The sequence below is a fragment of the Crocodylus siamensis genome, chromosome 1, assembly GCF_052110815.1.
Source record: "Crocodylus siamensis isolate JL-2025a chromosome 1, ASM5211081v1, whole genome shotgun sequence".
Lineage (NCBI taxonomy): Eukaryota > Metazoa > Chordata > Crocodylia > Crocodylidae > Crocodylus > Crocodylus siamensis.
Genome location: NC_143395.1, coordinates 178,247,936 through 178,265,464, shown reverse-complemented (window position 1 = coordinate 178,265,464; position 17,529 = coordinate 178,247,936). Strand labels below are relative to the sequence as shown.

The 17,529-nt window shown below is 37.9% G+C and overlaps 1 protein-coding gene across 4 annotated transcripts in view; it reads right to left on the bottom strand.

The window, feature by feature from the left end:
• VRK2 (VRK serine/threonine kinase 2) overlaps positions 1 to 17,529 on the bottom strand; it is a 75,043-nt gene that overhangs the window by 10,764 nt on the left and 46,750 nt on the right. For all 4 annotated transcript variants that reach the window (XM_090049919.1, XM_090049913.1, XM_090049929.1 and 1 more), the window contains 3 exons: positions 11,186 to 11,306; positions 6,750 to 6,805; positions 2,988 to 3,169 (listed from right to left, as the gene is read on the bottom strand). In XM_090049919.1, the coding sequence (XP_089906045.1) occupies positions 2,988 to 3,169; positions 6,750 to 6,805; positions 11,186 to 11,306 (359 nt within the window). The remainder of the gene's footprint in view (positions 1 to 2,987; positions 3,170 to 6,749; positions 6,806 to 11,185; positions 11,307 to 17,529) is intronic.

Sequence of the window (17,529 nt, the reverse complement as noted above, 5' to 3'; positions counted from 1 at the left end):
ATATGTAGGTTATGTTTTTAAGGAAGTGAGATGCTCATATTAAACAGAAGAAAGGTGCAACAGGAACATGCAGAAGGGAAGAGGTGAGAAAAAATGGTGGAAGTGGGAAGGCTGTGGAAAATACAGTCTTTTCCAAAGCCAAACAGTCCACTCTGTCAGCAGCGCAGCCAAAGTATATTAGCCCTGACAGAAGTTCCTTCTGGCCCTCCAGGAACAAAAATCTCTTCCAGATGTGGTTCTGCCTTTAGGTCTCCAAACACAAAAAGCAACTAGGTAAGCCATAGCAACTGCAGATTGAAACCTATTTTTCCAGTAATAGAGGAATATATTTAAGTCTATAAAATATCTTATGCCCTCTGCTTATATTCAATGCTCACTTAAGCCAACTGTAAAGCAGCTCTAGTAAACTATAGCATTCCCTCAGCTTTCACGAAGAAGAGTAGAAGCCTCCTTTAGCCATTCAGGAAATAAGCTTCTGTCTTATGTCCAGTTTTGCAATGAATTAGATGAATTAAACTTTATCTATTGCTAGAGAAAGTGAAGGGAGTGTAGTCTGAAACAGTGCAAGCATGCATATTATTTTAATGCAAGGCAGTAAGTATTAGAAATCGCTCTGAAAATTTAAGTGAAGATGTTATTAAGATCAAGTAATCTGCAAACAGCACAACTCTCTTTTTCTGACCTTGTTACTGGCCATTAAAAATAATTCTGCTTCTGTCCAAGTAACAGCAGCAGTGGTAATTGACACTCCTCATTCATGGACTTTTAATGGGGTTGTGCACTTGCAAATAGCAAGTGCTGTAGTAACTCTTCAATCTCTCACAATGCAAACAAGTTCAGTAATGTCTTTCATGCCGTCTTTCATGCCACTTTAATATCCAAGTTAAGTTTTAGGCTAAATATAAAACTGAATATTTTGCACTTTCAGCTGAAAGAGAAACATTAACAAAAACCCCTTACACCACCTAACTGCATAGCAGATTTGCAAAATAAATCTTCATGCATCCAACTATCTGGATATTCAGTTTTTCATAGTAATCTAAAATTTTATATATAGAGAGAAAAAATAATCGCTGATTAACTTAAATTGAATATGGACATGGAGAATGAAACGTGAAAAACCCTATATTAAGTGCCAGAATAAATTTGCCTTTTTAATCTTGCATTGCTTTGGTTTGAAATTATATATAAATTTGCAGCAAGATAATGTTTCTTATGTTTATATATTTGATTTGGTTTTCCTGTGACCTACTATTCCTCTGTTGCAATTAATTTCTGAATACCTATTTTAAACTGACAGGATTGAGTAAGCTTCACATCATGGGTTCAGCTTCCATTCTGTTAGAAGGGGTCTGCCTTCTGCTGTGCCCCTAAATGAAAAGAATGTGTGAAGGACCACACTTTACCGTTGCTATTCAATGTCCGATACTTAGAAGTCTAAAATTCTTGTGAAGAGATCTAAACATAAGATCAGTAAAGGAGACAGTAGATACAATTTTTTTAACAACTGCTGTTTTATATTTCAATTAAGTTTAGAAAACTCTATGAACTAAAAAAATGAAATAAGCTTCTCAAATTAGCATAGATTAAGTGGTGACCATTATTGCAAGAGAAATACTCTCCGAAATAGCTTTTTGTTTTGTTGTAAAAAAAGTGATAAAAAGACAAAAGTCAATAAAACTCCTAAAATAAGTCTCTGTAATTACCAAGATCAAAATCCAGTGGCTTTTTATTAAACATGAACTTTTGTTCTGCCTTCTGCAATACGTAAATAGTGCTGACAATTGGTTTGTGAGCCACTTGCTACAATAAAATGTAATTGTATCATGAGAGAAAGGTGACAATCAGGAGATCATGAAAAAATTACATATTCTCACTGGTGGTTAATTAGCCATGCAAAACCCCCTCAAACAGATATTCTCTTCTATTAGGAATGATTACTATGCAGGCCTACAGATGTCAATACCACAGTCATTCAAATACTTCTTTCCCTACTAATTGAAGGTTGTAAAGCTCTGGTGCCAAGGTTTTGCTTCCAAAGAGCTAATTTATGACTAGAAAGATATTTTATGTCTTCAGTTGCAGCAGCTACAAAACTCAGCAAATCAGAACCATCTGTGCACTGATACTTGAATCACCATTCATCTAGCAGCCTATCAGTCACATTAGTTTGCATCCTGCATTCTTGGCTCATGTACACTTATGATGGTCCAAAGTTCACATGAAATATTAAAAATGAATGGTACCCTGACCCTAACTTATTGCACACCCATCAGAGAAGAAATAGGGCCTTTGCATATGGGTAGTTTAAAAGGAGATAGACATTTCATATCATGTCCAGTAAGACTGCTAATTGCACCAGTCCCAAGTTTATTAAAACATAAAAGGTTTTATTAAGTGTATAGATTCAGACTTAAACATACAAAGGAAAAATATATAAACACGATAGCTGTCAGTTTTAAACTTTGTGCTAGAAAGAGCATCATATAGCACTGCATACAAATAAGCTACTTAAGTCTCAGAATAGCATCCCACCCAGACTGGTGGCTGGAGGAATGCAAAAGCAAATGACACAAGTTTGAGGGAGAGAAAGTGAATTAAATGCTTTTACTAAGAAAAAGCAACTTTGCTTTTAATCTGGCCAAAAAGAAAAACCTGGCATTCAAGCTTGCCTTCAAGATGTTAGCGAACAAAGTCCTTGACTTCCCCATTATCCTGAAAGTAAATGATTCTCCACAGACCTACTACTTTGAAGTGAGAGGCTGTAGGTCAAAAGGACTCGTGACAGTTTTTCCTCCTTAAGGGTTGACATCCCACTTTTTAGCAAAGCTAGGGGAAACAGGAATTAACAAATGTGATGTATTTAAGGCAACAGAACTGCTGTGTCAGTCTCATTTTGAGATATTAAACTGTTTCCTCTTTTACAAAAGAAAAGCAACTATCAAATAGTAGGTTTCAGAAAATAATCACAGAATTGCATTACTTACTTTTAGACCTTTAGAAGCAGGCTGACTTAGTGTGCATTTAGCAGTGGAAATTTCCAGAGGGCCATCATAGTACCTTCCACTTGACTTGAGTCCATCCACCAGGATTTGCTTTAGCACCTCATACTTTGGCTTTTCATCATAAGCTAAATCATAAACGCATGCCAAAAACTTGGCTATTTCACCTGTGAAGGGTATTTTAAGTGTGAGTTTCATCTGATGGAGTTTTCAAGCTTTGGAAAACCTTTAAATTCAAGCTGCCCATGCCCAGCCCTACTGCCAAGCAAGACAAAACAATGTGAACCACCACCTAGATAAAACAGGACCAAAGGCAATATCTAAAAGACAGAAAAATACTGAAATAAAAGGATACTTCCTTCTCGGAGTAAGAAAAAATTACTTGGTGCCCCTATTGCTCTTTGTTAACTATTAATGCATAAGTTAGATACATGTTTGTTCAAAATCATTAATCATTATTTAGCATCTAGAAATATTTTGAAATTTGGTAGATCATAGCAGGACCTTTAAAATGCTACTGTTGTATATTTAGTGCTAGTATATATTTATATATACATAAACATATTACATTTTGAGCATTTAAAAAACAGAGAAAAAAGCTTTAATTTAAAGTTATTTGACAAACTATGCACTATGCAGACATCCTGAAAACCATTATACAACCACTGATTTTATTGGGACTGTGTCTTTAAATAGTGTAACCTACCAACTACACTGTTTTGCCACTGCCACCAGATGGTACCTCAAGGGATACCAATGCCTTCAGCAATCTGGTAATACTACTATAGGGTACATACAGGGAAACAAGCAAGCTTCTCTTATTATTGAATGTTTTACTATAATCCTAAAATTAAATTGTCACAGTAGATACTGACATGAGTCCTTTTTGACCCATGGTGTAAAGATGTTAAGACAGCTTCACAGAGTATATAAACACACTTCCAGTTGTATCTGCTACATTTGGGAATTCGGTGGAAATAAGCAGAATGAGTAAACAGCTCAAGAATACTTACTAAACCTTTCTCAATGAGTATTTGCCCCAAACCAAGGGGTTCTTTTTTGGATTACTTGTATACAATCTCCATTAAAAAGTACAGTACAAGCAAAACCACATATGAATTAGAGTTCAGAGAGTTTGAAGCAGCTAAGTCATAAAAAATTCTCTGTCAACTCCATCTTACATTTCTATCCTAATAGTACCTACAGTACTTAAAACCCTTGCAGCGTTTCTAATACCTTAGACTGCATGTGGCTAAGATGCCTGAAGTCAGGGGTCAACAATGTTTTCTGGAGGGGGAGGGACTGGAATGACCCAGCTCAGGTTAGAAGGCAGGCAGGCAATAGAGCGCAGCCTCTGCCACCATTTCTCCCCAGGGACCAAAGTGGTATGGCAAAGGTCCCCTCCACCAGAGCCCATACCTCCCAACTGTGGTGTGGCATGGCACAGGCAAAACTCCCCTTTTACTGGAGCCTCAGGTGGCTGACTGTAGTGCGGCACGAGGTCTCCAAGCCTGATCTGAAGACACTACAGAGCAGGCTGGATTTGGTCCATGGACTGGTAGCAAACCGTTTTGGCACAAATTAAACCCCTTGCCATCCTGAAGTGCCACTTGGATCCCCTTTCCCTGTCTCATATTCTGCTTTGCTTTCTGCTCCCTGCCCTGTGCAGCCTGCCTAATCTGATCTTCAGACTTCTGCTCCCTGCTGTTGGTCCTACCTGCCCCATCCTCAGTCTGCTGTGTGCCACAGAGAGAGGCTGCCCATACCATTTGCAGCATGTGCTACTGGCTGGCTGCCCCTGTTCCGAGTGATTAGCCATAACTGTGTCCTGGAGGGATAGTATTCCTATTTAATAAAGGAAACTACCAAAATGTCAAAGAATAAAGTTCATAGCATTTATGTTAAGAAAGTGACACAGGGCAAGGCTTTGGGCTGGAAGTTTGCTTCTTTGGAATTCTGGTTTGGCTTTAAACATCCTTGACAATAACAGAGACAGTCTTTTCAGGCTAAACAAAAGATTTCAAGCTAAGCTTAACAGTTATAGCTTATGGCCCAATTTTTAGCTGGGACTCAATGTGGCCTTTAATTTTGCAATTACAATGAAGAAATTCTAGGCGCAATTCATAGCATTTGGATGTTATGCTACCTAGCTTATATCTCTCATTCGTGATGCAAGTCTCTCTGCTATCAGGTACACCCATAAAATTGTAGGCCATAGCTGAAAATCAAGTCTTTCATTGATATATCATCTACTTAATTTTCATTTTATGGGATAATGGGGAAAGGAAGCAGAAAGATAAGATTTCTTGATAAAGAGCAAGATCTGTCATCTACCCTGCTGTCCTCCTTTATCCCACTAACAGATTTTAAGCCATCCCTTTATTTATAAGCTGCATTTCAATCTCCTATTTCCATCATTTTAGCATAACACAACAAAATCTTCCTGTCCAAGAAGGACATCTACAATAACAGTCTTAAGGGCTGATCTCACACCCTAATTCTAGGAGTGTCCAGCTGGAATGCACAAATGCTGTGAGCAGCACCAGTAAGCAAACCTGCAAGCCACAGCTTTTAAACAAATGCTTCTGTAAATTTTTGTCTTATCCAGTTGCACTGAAGTCAATGGAAAATGTTAACTGAATATATTGGGTGTGGATCATGCCTTACTACTGGTAAAGTATTATTAGAATATGCACAGAAGTTAAAAGAACAGTTGTTTAATAGTGACTGTTATCAACCTGGAACAGACACACTTACAAATGCACTGGGTCCACTTCTTTGCTGCACTGGGGCAAATCAAGAGTTACATCACTCAGCCACCAGCTTTACATAAGTACAATTAAGAAAATTAGCCTCACATGCAACACCACTCATATATATATACGATTACCTGCTACCTGGCTCCTACTCCTCTTCTGTCTATGGGAAAGAACAAAGTGCTTCCAACAACATAGCTCAAGAAGCATGGAAAGAGCAGCAAACCTTTTGTTTCATGGAAGGCGCTAATGCAGCAACCTTTTCATCAAGCATAATTTCCTGCGACTAAATGGAGGTAAGACATGAGAGTTGCAGGGAATTGTAAATGAAGAAACAAATTAAGAAGTGGAGAAAGTAGAGTGACTAATGAACTGAGGGCATGAATAGAGAAAAGGAAATGGGGAAGGAACAAAAAGAAGGATTGGAAAGAGAAATAAAGGTAAGTAGGAAGCAACTAAAACAGTATCTGGGGGAAACAGTACTAGAAACTGACAGGGGAAATGACTAAAGGGTATGAATCTTAGTGACATTACCAACCAAACTTACCTAATAATTTGCCATAAGTGGCAGGATACAGGGGGACACATCTGATATCCAAAGGAATGCTATACACTGCCTAGCCTGTTCTTACCTGCTAGTCTTGCTCAAACTCATTCTGATGGCTGGTAGACTATTTGTGGTGTAGATATTGAACCTGCAAAGTTTGGTATGCCAGGAATGACTAAAGGTGATTGCACATGGCAACTGTTGTGCCTAGGTGTTATACTTTTAGGGGTCAAACCCCAAGATGATAATTGGCACATTGCTGAATGCATTTTTCTTAGGTGTTGCAGAGTTGGTAATTCAGCCTAATATTTTACAGTTCAGGTTTCACTGCATTTACTTTGCTTTTCTGCCTCCAAAAATGTTATAAACATATTTAATGGTCTTAATCCCAAATAGAATAAGCTAAACTTATACACCACACCATATTTCTGTAATCATGCTTACTACAGCTGCTTCCAGGAGCCAACTTCATCACTGAATGTGGGAGCTCATCCATAAGCCTGAAACACAAGAATGCAACAAGTTTAAATCAGGCTTTGAGTAGGTGATCCTTTATTTGGAGTCCTTGGAGACAGCAAGACTCCATTTCAAAAGGCACAGACATCTGGGATTCACATTTCCTCTTCACCTACCCACTATATTTTTAACAATTTGAAACCCACAGATTTAAGCAAAATTATACCTGTGGCCAGGTAAGCACCTTCACTCTTTGAAAATGATTATAAACTTGCCAGAGGGGAAATAAATCCCTTGGGTTTAAAATTATCTCTTGGCACTCAGTCTAAAAATTCCTGTGATTTTGAAAGTTGGGAGCAGCTATGGATCTGTTTCTGTCATCATTTAGCACCAGATTCTTCCTAGACACAACACAGAGGAATAGGGACAGCTGTGCTATGGCCACCAGTGTTACAACTACATGTGTGGTGGGGGGAAAGCAGTGTGTGCCTCATCTGCTTTGTAACAAATAAAGAAGCAGAGCCATGGCTAGACTTTCTACTTGCCAGTCAGTACAGCTGACCAAGTGAGAGGGAACTAAAAACAAGATCCATTCTACAAAAAAAGGGAGGATGGGGATAATTTATACCTTCCCTCGTTCCTGAGCATAACTGTAACTAAATATTGTTCCTTATTCTCGATGAGTATCGTGACTTCAGTCTGTCCTTATATGAAGTCATGTTATTCTGCCACAATTCTCTGCATTTTTAAACATGTGTTGGTCCATTTTTCACATCCCCAGTAATTAGGTCAGAGTAATGCACAGCATGGATGCCATCAGAGTTGCTCCACAGAAGGGGCGGGCAATTATTTTGGGCAGAGGGCCGCTTACTGAGTTTTGGCAAGCTACCAAGGGCTGCATGACAGGCAGCCCGGGGCAGATAAATATTAATTTTCTAAATTTTTTAGGGGCCCTGTGAGCCAGGTAGAATGGCCTGGTGGGTTGCCTCCAGCCCACAGTCCACATTTTGCCCACCCCTTCTCCACAGTCATTACTATAGCATTCAAGATCTTAATGTATTCATAGCTCTGGAGAAGGGGGAGAGGAAGCAGGAATACCTGTACTTCATGGCTCTATTTCCCTGGCCTGTGGGGAGACCCAAGAGAAGCAAACTCTACACAAGGGGAAAAATTGCTTTTTAACTTCAAAACCTGCATTGTCCTGCTTTGAATGAAACACAGTGGACCCACTCCATGGCTTGAGGATAAGGATAGATCAGTTTGACTCAGAGAAAACACAAAGGGATCACTCCTATTCAAACTAATAATTTGGTATGTAATGGCTTTACACAGGTCTTAACAACAGCCAGGGTTGTCCTTTGGTAGTGGGGAAGTAGCCATGTAGATCTGTGGAGCATTAGATATTATGGCTGTGTCATACCTCAAAACCTAGCCACTGTGACAGTGGAGAGAGACTGCAGAGCAGAACTGCCTAGCATGCAGAAGCTCCGAGGCCCTGGAAATCTCTTCTGAAGAGCTGTCTGCACAAACTCCATCACATTTAGTGCCAAATGGGAAATGGAAAGGCAGGTTTTCAATAGATATTTTACAACACAGTGGTTGCATCTACACATGCAATTGTGAAGCGATAAACTCCACAACAGTTTGAGCCAGAGTAAGCTGTTTCCAGGCAAGGTGTCTATGTGCACCCAAGGTGACAGAATTTGAGCCAAGGTGGAACAGGCCCAAGCTGACGGGGGGTGGGTGGGGGGGAGGTGTCAGCCCCAGGTTCTGGGTGGCCGCTTTGGGCAGCAAAAAGGCTGGCTGGGGCATGAGGGTGCCGAAAGTGTGGAGTTGTGTGGATAGGCAGGAGGCAGACGCCTGAGTCCTGGCTGGCTGGGTTGACCAGGCACAATTTATACCCATGGTCAGCGTACATTTAATCGCAGTAAATTACCCCAGTATAAAATAGTACTTTCTCTGACAGTACTATCTTATGCCAACATAAATTAGTTTACTGTGGCCTAATACCTCACACATGTAGAAGGTGACACTTTACTCACAGCTAATTAGTCTACTCAGCAGTAAAGTACATGCACAGATGCAGCCAGTATGTCTTTAAAAATAAACTTTTCAAATACTCATCCCTGTGTAACACTCTCTATGTTAAGGGCCAAGAACAGGCCTGTCTTGTGGCTTAAGAGATTTTAGATCTGATTAAGCAGCATCAGAAACTGGAGGTTCTGAAGTAAATTAAGGGAAATTTCCACAAACTTGCATTTTGAAAATCTATGCTTTCTCATGGGACCTGCATTCCCTTAGCTTAATATACCTCATAAGGCAGCCACTGCACCATTTCCTTTTTTTGACTGTTAAATATTTTTCTGTTTCAGTTAACCGCTGTTTCACCGCTTGTAATTATGGGTCACAATTAAAAGATCTGTTATGTTATACTAGAGTTTTCCTTTAATGTAAACCTTTCAGATACTTTTATTTGTCATCTGACAACTTGAAACCAGTTTTGTCTTTAAAAGTTTGCAGCTGGCAAAAGTGTAGTTCGATGAAACACAAAGGGGTACCAAGGTGACTGATACTGATGGAGACTTTAGGAGTTAAAACATGGCATGTTATACATCCTCAAAAATAAATAAATAAATAAATAAATAAATAAATAAAGGCAAAACCAGCATTGGCTAAAAATCCCTGAGGCTAAAGAGACAAAAGTCCCTGCCCCTGCTCCTGGCAGGGCTGAAAAACTCTCTGCAATAGCTACCTTAGTGCCTGAACTGACACATACTGGGTATGTCTACATGAAATGTTATGGCAACATAGTGTCAGTGTGCACTAACTGTGTCACCACTGCTCATTGCTACTGCAGAGTAGGGTGGTAAATGACTGCTGCCGGTTACTGGGTGCCCACTGGGTAAGATATTTATAAATTGGCTAGTCTCCCAAGCCCTAAAACAGCTCTATTCTTCTGTGTTAGGGACAAGAAAAATCCAGTGCTATGTGACTAGAGAAATAGGGGAAGATAAGAGAATGGCATGCTCTTTGCAAAAGTAGGATCCCGAGCCTTGTCCCCTTGTCAACAGCTCCCTGACATCCAGGTCTCCCAGTCTTCCTCAATAGGACAGATCTGGTTCTACCACAAGACCATCTGGGTTAAAAGGGGCAAGTTCCCACCCCCCCAGAACACTGCACACAATGCTCATAAATGGAAATCTATGTGTATACATACAGGCTATCTAAAACATTACAGGGACAGAAAATCAGAGACAATTAAGGAAGCTACCGAGGCATTCATTTCATTCCAGTCGTACAAATAAGAGAAAAATTCTGCTCAGCAGAACTGTACCACTTTTGTATTTCCTTCTAAGTATTTATTGGGATGGCACACTGGAAAAATACCAGCACTCTCAGAGTTAACTGTAAGTGCAAAATTAGTGAAGCAGCTTGATTGATTAAATTGATTTAACATTGAATGTATAAGTGCTAGTTTGCAGGGGGTTCTGTAATGATCAGAACTTCTAAAGGAGAAATATTAAACATAACGTACGATGTCAACATTTACAGATGCAATCTGTATTATCCACCGCCTGCAGGCTAACCTTTTTCTCTGTTGAGAGCTGATGCCACACTGAATTTGCAGATTGATTTTTGTGGATCAGCTATCCCTATTGTGTACCTCTGTTGTGACTTGCCCTACTTAAAAGTTTGCTGCCTTCTCCAATTGTGATGCTATATCTATAGATAACTGCTGTTCTGTATATCCTTGTACAGGCTATATTGTACCACATGCAATTAACTCTCTCAAGTCCCTTCAGTGAGAACACTGAAAAAAAATGGCAATACACAGTTGCTTTAGTATGCTCTAATTAGTCATGCTGAGGGGGGGAAAAAATTCAGCTAAAGTTTTAGTATTAGGGTATTTAAAATGTTTCTATGGCAGTAGGCTTATGTAGCACTAAAAATATAAACCAGAAGATTTATTTGTTGTCAAAAAAATAATAATTACACAACTGAAGATGGAAGAAAGGGAATGTATCAACATGAAAAATATCTGGAAAACTTTCATAATGTACATTTTGGTCTCTGCAAAGCAGTACATATTTTAACAGCATAATTCCGATCACATAGCTTACAGATATACTGATTTGCAAATGTAGCCTTTTAAATAACCAAGAAGTCAAAAAGATATTCCAAAAAAATGCACAACCTGAGTCTGTGTACATCAAATCTCCATGTATTTGTGCATACATAAATAGGTGCACATGATGCACATATGCACAGAGCTCACATCTTTTAAGAACTTTCTAGCACGCATCTTAATTAAGGAAAGTTGTTTCAGTTTTCATGTAAGGTAATACTCTCCAGGCTGTGAACTCTTTTTGAAGTTCCGTTTCAGACCCGTTTTGGTAATAATGGAAATATTTAATTTTTTTTACTTTATTTTCTCAGCCTGGACAACTACAGGGTCCTTCAGGTTCTGCTCCCAGGGTAGCTTCCCACATAACCATTGCAGCATGCAGTAGCCCAGGATTTCGAGGTCACCTCGTCTGGATGGGGCTAGGAGTAAGAATTTAAAAAAAAAAAGGAGAGAGAGAGAGATGAAGAATAAGGACCTCTTCTTAAGAAATAGAAAAGGCTTTGATTGAACTACTGTTGATGAAATATGAAAAAGCCAAATGGGCAAAGTGTTTTGTTTGTTCAGCTGTATTAGAACTAAAACGCCCAGGCTTTTGGCTTCACTCCACAGACAGGCAGTGACTTGTTGCTGTTGAAAGTAAGGGTCAGTTTCCTCACCTCCTCCAACTTCATCCTTCCTTAGCCTGGCCTGTCACATGAACTTGATCCCCATGGCCTCTGACATGATCCAGACAGCCCATAACCTAGCACCAACACTTTCTCAAAGAGCCAAGCAGTAAAACAAAGAAATAAATGTCTGCTGCTAAATTGCTAACACATGTTCCAGGAAGTCCATGGGGTCCACATTGGTCATGCAGAGACCCTTTGAGTGCAGACTAAACACTGATGGCCTTTCCTGTTCTACTACAGAACTATTTGAAGTTGGAAGATATGACAAAACTGCCATCTAGTGTACATTTATACACCAAATCCATCTACTTACCAGTTCCATAACTGTTTGCTTAAAGAAAAAGCTGTAGCACAGGCTAAAATACACTTGCTGTTTAGCAAGTCATTCATAAATTTTGTTTCCAAGTAAGAAAAACACAGATTTATTTCACAAACACCATAACCATCTCCATGCCCCAAATGGAAGAACTGACTAAAATGCAATAATGCATTTTTTTTCTTTTCTACAAAACCCAAACATCTTCTACACAGAGAGACAGAAGGGATTTGAATTTATATGTATATTGGCTTTTTCCAGGGAAAGAAACACATTGCAATGTATTCCAACCACTAACATTGTCAACTGTTAATTTAAAATAACTGTATAATTTACACATGAAAAGGCTGACTCTTTCTTTGTGTATCTGAAGCATATCCAACAGTTTACAGTAAGTAGGAATGCACTAATGTTTTCTTGTTGATCATGATTAAAATAATTGACTAAATAAAAGCAGGTCCATGTGAAAATAAGTTATACATTTTTTCCCCAATTAATTTGTAACCTCTAAAAAAGATTGAGAAAAATGTGAGTTTTATATCTGCTTGGTACCTGATGTCTAGAGTACGGAGACATACAGACTACTGGTAGAGTCTGGTGCTGTTAATCCAGCTGTAAACAGGTATCATATTTTATGAGCCTTCATCAAATAAATTCCAAAAAGTCACTCAGCAAACTTATCTTTAATTTAAAAAGTCATCCACTAAAAGTTAGTGCCAACACATCATAACTGCTTCTTGTTACCATACGTAAGTTATTATAAAAGCAGAAGACAAGATTAGCTCTTATACATTCTCTATTTTAACTGCTATTAGACTATCGGATTATTAAAGGCCCTTCAATCTAACAGAATACTACGCTATCCCTTGGGTGTCATTTATTTTCTGTGCTATATTCAACAATGTCCTAATGCAAGACTTGGCTCTCATATTAAAATAAAAACACAATCTCTACCACTTGCTGTTCTGTAGTGATTTCTTCAGTCATAAATCTCTCGTTAACTGTGGAATGACTCCATTTATACACGTGTTCACAACTCCTTTTTCCATTATGGCAATTCCAGATTACAACCATATAAACCAGCACTTTTGACTGCAGATCCTCTAATTTTCACAAAATGCTATGCTGGCACCTGTTTGTGTGACATAGGCTACATACAAGTAGCCCTTTGAGAAAAATTGTCAGAATTACAATGGACCACTTTTTTCACTGAGGGAATAATTGATATGAAGCTGTAAGTAATGGCAAGTCAATTAGATTTCTGAAGCTAACCTAACATAACTGGTCTTCAGATGAAATAGTCCTCAGAGAATAAAATTTACTTCATTGTAGTTTGGCCATGTCTAATTACTTCTAATTCACATTTTCACCCATTTCCTGATCTGCTACTTCACTCATATAGTAAAACGTGTGTGTGTGTGTGTGTGTGTGTGTGTGTGTGTGTGTGTGTGTGTGTGTGCATGTGTGAAAGATTTACCAAAGTGTAAAGTGATGTTTTACAGAAATATAGATGAATAACTAAACTTATACACTCTAACCACCACTAAAAATAAAATGAAAAACATTACAAAGAGATGATAAACTAACACAGTATTTCATCTTCCTAGATATTTGGAAGTCAGTGTTTTTTTACATGCATCTTTTAAAGATCCCTACAGAAGTATTAGAATTTAATTATTTATTTGACTGTACGCTACTCTATCCTCCCTGAACTTCTTATTAGTTCAATATTAGAAACATTCACTTTTTGAGCATTTATTTTATCATTTTGATCTTTTGTATAAAAAACCCCTGACAAATAACTACTTGACTAAAAGAGTAATATGATTTAAAGTAGTAAGCAGTTGGATTCTTCCATGGCATAGAACAGTCTACCAAATGTATCATAGCTACATTTTAACCTGAAAAATATATCTGCTAATATAATCAGAAATGACTGGTCTTTGATAAATTTAGCAAAATAAATATGGGTTGAAAGAACTCAAAACCTGCTTTACTTTAAAACGTAGCAAGTGAAATTTCCTACAATTCTTTTAAAATCAAGCAATTCTGCTGAATAAATTTGTCACTTTTACATTATTATATTTTAAAAAACTATTTAATGTCAACCAAATTGTATTTTCTGTGTAGACTAAGAATTGTTATGCTTTATTTTTAAAAATAAATGGCCAATTACTATAATCCTTTCCTATTGGCAAGTATAATACTTGGCTTCCTAGCCCAATATTAAATGCTGTTTGAGGGGACCACATCAGTACTAAGAAGGTATTCTACACTTTACATTTTCCTTTCTAACTTGAAGGTTTAAGGCCTGATTCTGTACTTGTTTGTACCAAAATAAATCAGGAATAATTCCAGTAGAGGAACACCTATGAATTAAGAATCAGGCTCCTATTGTGCATACTCAATATTCAGGGATAGAGCTGAACAATTCACTAAGTCAGAATAGTGTAACTGAAGCAACCCACACTGAGATGAAAATATATTATGCCTCTGTGGGTACCAGATTTTGCAGTTAGTTTAGGTCTAATATAAATTCAGATTACTGTTTCAAAATAAAAAGTAAATGATATACCAGCCATTCTATACTTTCAATCCCCCAACGTGCCCAAAAACTCTTACAGCCTGTAATATAAAATGTTTTTTCCCATTATAGTCCTTATTTGGCTAACTTTCTCCTGCCACTCAGAGTGACTTAGAAGGCTGATAAGTGATGAAGATAGTGAACATATAATAGCAAAAAACTATTAGTATTACATTATAATCATACCATTGGCATTTGTTTAGACTGTAAGGTTTTCAGAGGAAGGGCCACTGTATATTTGTATAGTGCCTAGCACAGTGGGACCTCTGGTCCTGACTGGGGCCTCCTGGCATCAGTGTATGTAGGCATTATACAGGAGTTTAGAAAGGAAGAGTTATCCAATTTCATGTTTCAGACCATAAGCTGATTTCCTGCAGGGGCCAGGAAAGACTTCCTTTCCCTCTCCACATACAGCTTTGCACAATTATCTTAGTGCATTATAGAGGAATTTGACTTCTGCTATACCATGAGGCATTAGCCACAGGCAGAAAGAGAATACTGGAACTGACATATCAGTGTTAGGCCGAACACAACAAATCCATGTTCACAGACAAAAACAGGGGAATGAAAACAAGGAGAGGGAAGTCCTCCAGATAATTTCTCTTAGAGTTTGGTAATGAATGGCTTCCTGTAAACATTTAGAAAGGGCTTATGAGCTCTCTAGCTCGTAAGTGGGCCAAAATATTTTATAGAGGAAAGCATCAACTGATTACATATATAAATAGCAGACCATGTCAAATCAGTTATGAATCCTATTTAGATGTTTCTTGCTTCTGATTATTCCTTCTGAAACACACAGAACAGGCAGAATGTGTTAAAAAAATAAAAATAATCAATCCCACCTCTCTCTACCACCAAAGGCATACTTTTCTCCCACTTGCCCTGAATTCCTGTTTCCAACTGTACCAGACATTCCTTTGCAATATATCCAGCACTTGGCAACATAAACAGTCCTTTAACTTATCTTCAGGGCTCTGCACAATTCAGACTCATTTCCACCTCATCTCACCTCCTGGTTCTGCCCACTCTTCATCTTGCACGCTTCCTTCCCTGCAGCTCTCTACACCTGGAATGACAACCCTCCTGCTCTGTACCTTGAAAAAGTTCCATTCCTCAATGGTAAATCAGTCTTTGAAATCTACCTAAGGACATCTATGCTGCTAGCTACTGCTCTCCAACAATCTTTCCTTCAAAATATTAAAATCCTATTATTCATCTGCTGAATGGAGTTCATAATCTATTGCTGTCTTATTGTAACTGAAAGCTCTTTGGTCCCCTTCTCCCCCTACACAAATACCATTTCTTTTGGTTAACAAACTACATTAGCACTACCTGTAGCATACAGTATTACATATGCACACACCCTCATACGTACTATCACCTTGCATAGTGCTTTAAAGAATGTATGTATAAAAAACCCCACAACACCAAGTTAAAAAAAAAAAAACCTGTTCTAAGAAGTACATCAGAGAAAGTTGTGTCCAAAACAGAAGAATCTACATGTTTTCTGCCAGGTTTTGTGGACAGAATGGAGAATTTGACTACCCCATCAACAATCTGACTACATGAATATGAAGTCAACTCGAAAAATAATAATTATGAACATATTTGGTTTGTGGCAGCTTAAAAACACTAGCATGCTGGAAACCAGTGTTATCACATACTGTTACCTTGATACTTTTAATGAGAAAAGGTTTTGATTTTTGATTTTTCCACATTAGTAGGGTGTTTAAATCTATGAGCTTGGAAACACAAGGAGTACATCTATAACTGATTCTTAGATTTACAATGTACCCAGAATATAAACCCTGGACACAGGCAAAAAATTAGTATGGAAATACATAATTAATCTGGACAGCATTGATAAAAATAATGGACTTCCCATTCCTAGTAGACCAACATGTGCAGACCCCCCAAAAGTGTACTCCCTCAAGCAAAAGCTTAAGAAAAACAGATGAGTATTAAACTCCTCCAGATGCCACAAGACAACAGTTCTGTCAGAAAAGTGAATAAACAAGGACATTGAAGCCACTACCGTACTACGACCAATATGATGCCAGTAAAAATTATTACTGTGCATATTACAACTGATTTCATGTGACATGAACTGCAACAATCCAATCTGATAGGCACAAATTACAGGAATAACTGGCAAGTCCTACAGCAGAGATGATGGCTATAAAAGCTTTGAGGTTGTTTTTTTTTTAAAGTTACTTTTGGCCATGGATGCCACATAAGAATCCAACACTAACAAACTGAAAAAAATAGACCCTGAGTAGACATAAATGACCCATCAGCCAGCTTTGGATATCTTTAATGTATCATCAGCATCAACATCTTCATCTTAAAAATATGCATGAGAAAGAATATACATTTAATGAACTGTTTCAGTGAAGATCCAATCCAGAATGCCTTTGCTGAACCCAAACATTTTGGTGTGGATCTCTACCACTGTAATAAGCAAGCAACATAGCTTAGTATTAATTTTGTAATTCACTTGCTTGTTAAAAGGCCAAACAAACAGGAAAGCTTCATGGCAAATACAAATATACATTGGAAGGAATTTAATATAGACAGTTCATAGCCTTGCGTTTATCAATGATACCAAATTGAAACTGGTCTTACACACTCAATGCACAGATCTAGAGTATTTAAAAAAAGCTCAATATGTTAAGCGCAGTATATCTCCGGAGAAATTAGATATTGACTGCATGCCTCAGTGAGTAGAAAATCTACAAAAATCTATAAAACACATTGATCCAAATATTACTTTTTAACACTACTAACTATGTCACAAATTTTTAAAATGTACATTTGATGCAGACATAATTCTCTTTAATTATCAAGCAACAAGCCAAAAATGTTATACTGTTTATACAGCCTGGCCTTTAAAAATATGAACGTAAGAATATGTTCAATAGGGTTTACTCAAATTCAACGCTAAAACAAACAAGGCAGCCATAGTGACTCTACCTTTGAAGCATAATAAGGAATTTAATTTAAAGTACAATCTCCAATTAAAAACACATCCCTATGTGATGGTATTTGCTGAGTGCTCCTTACTGATTGCATGC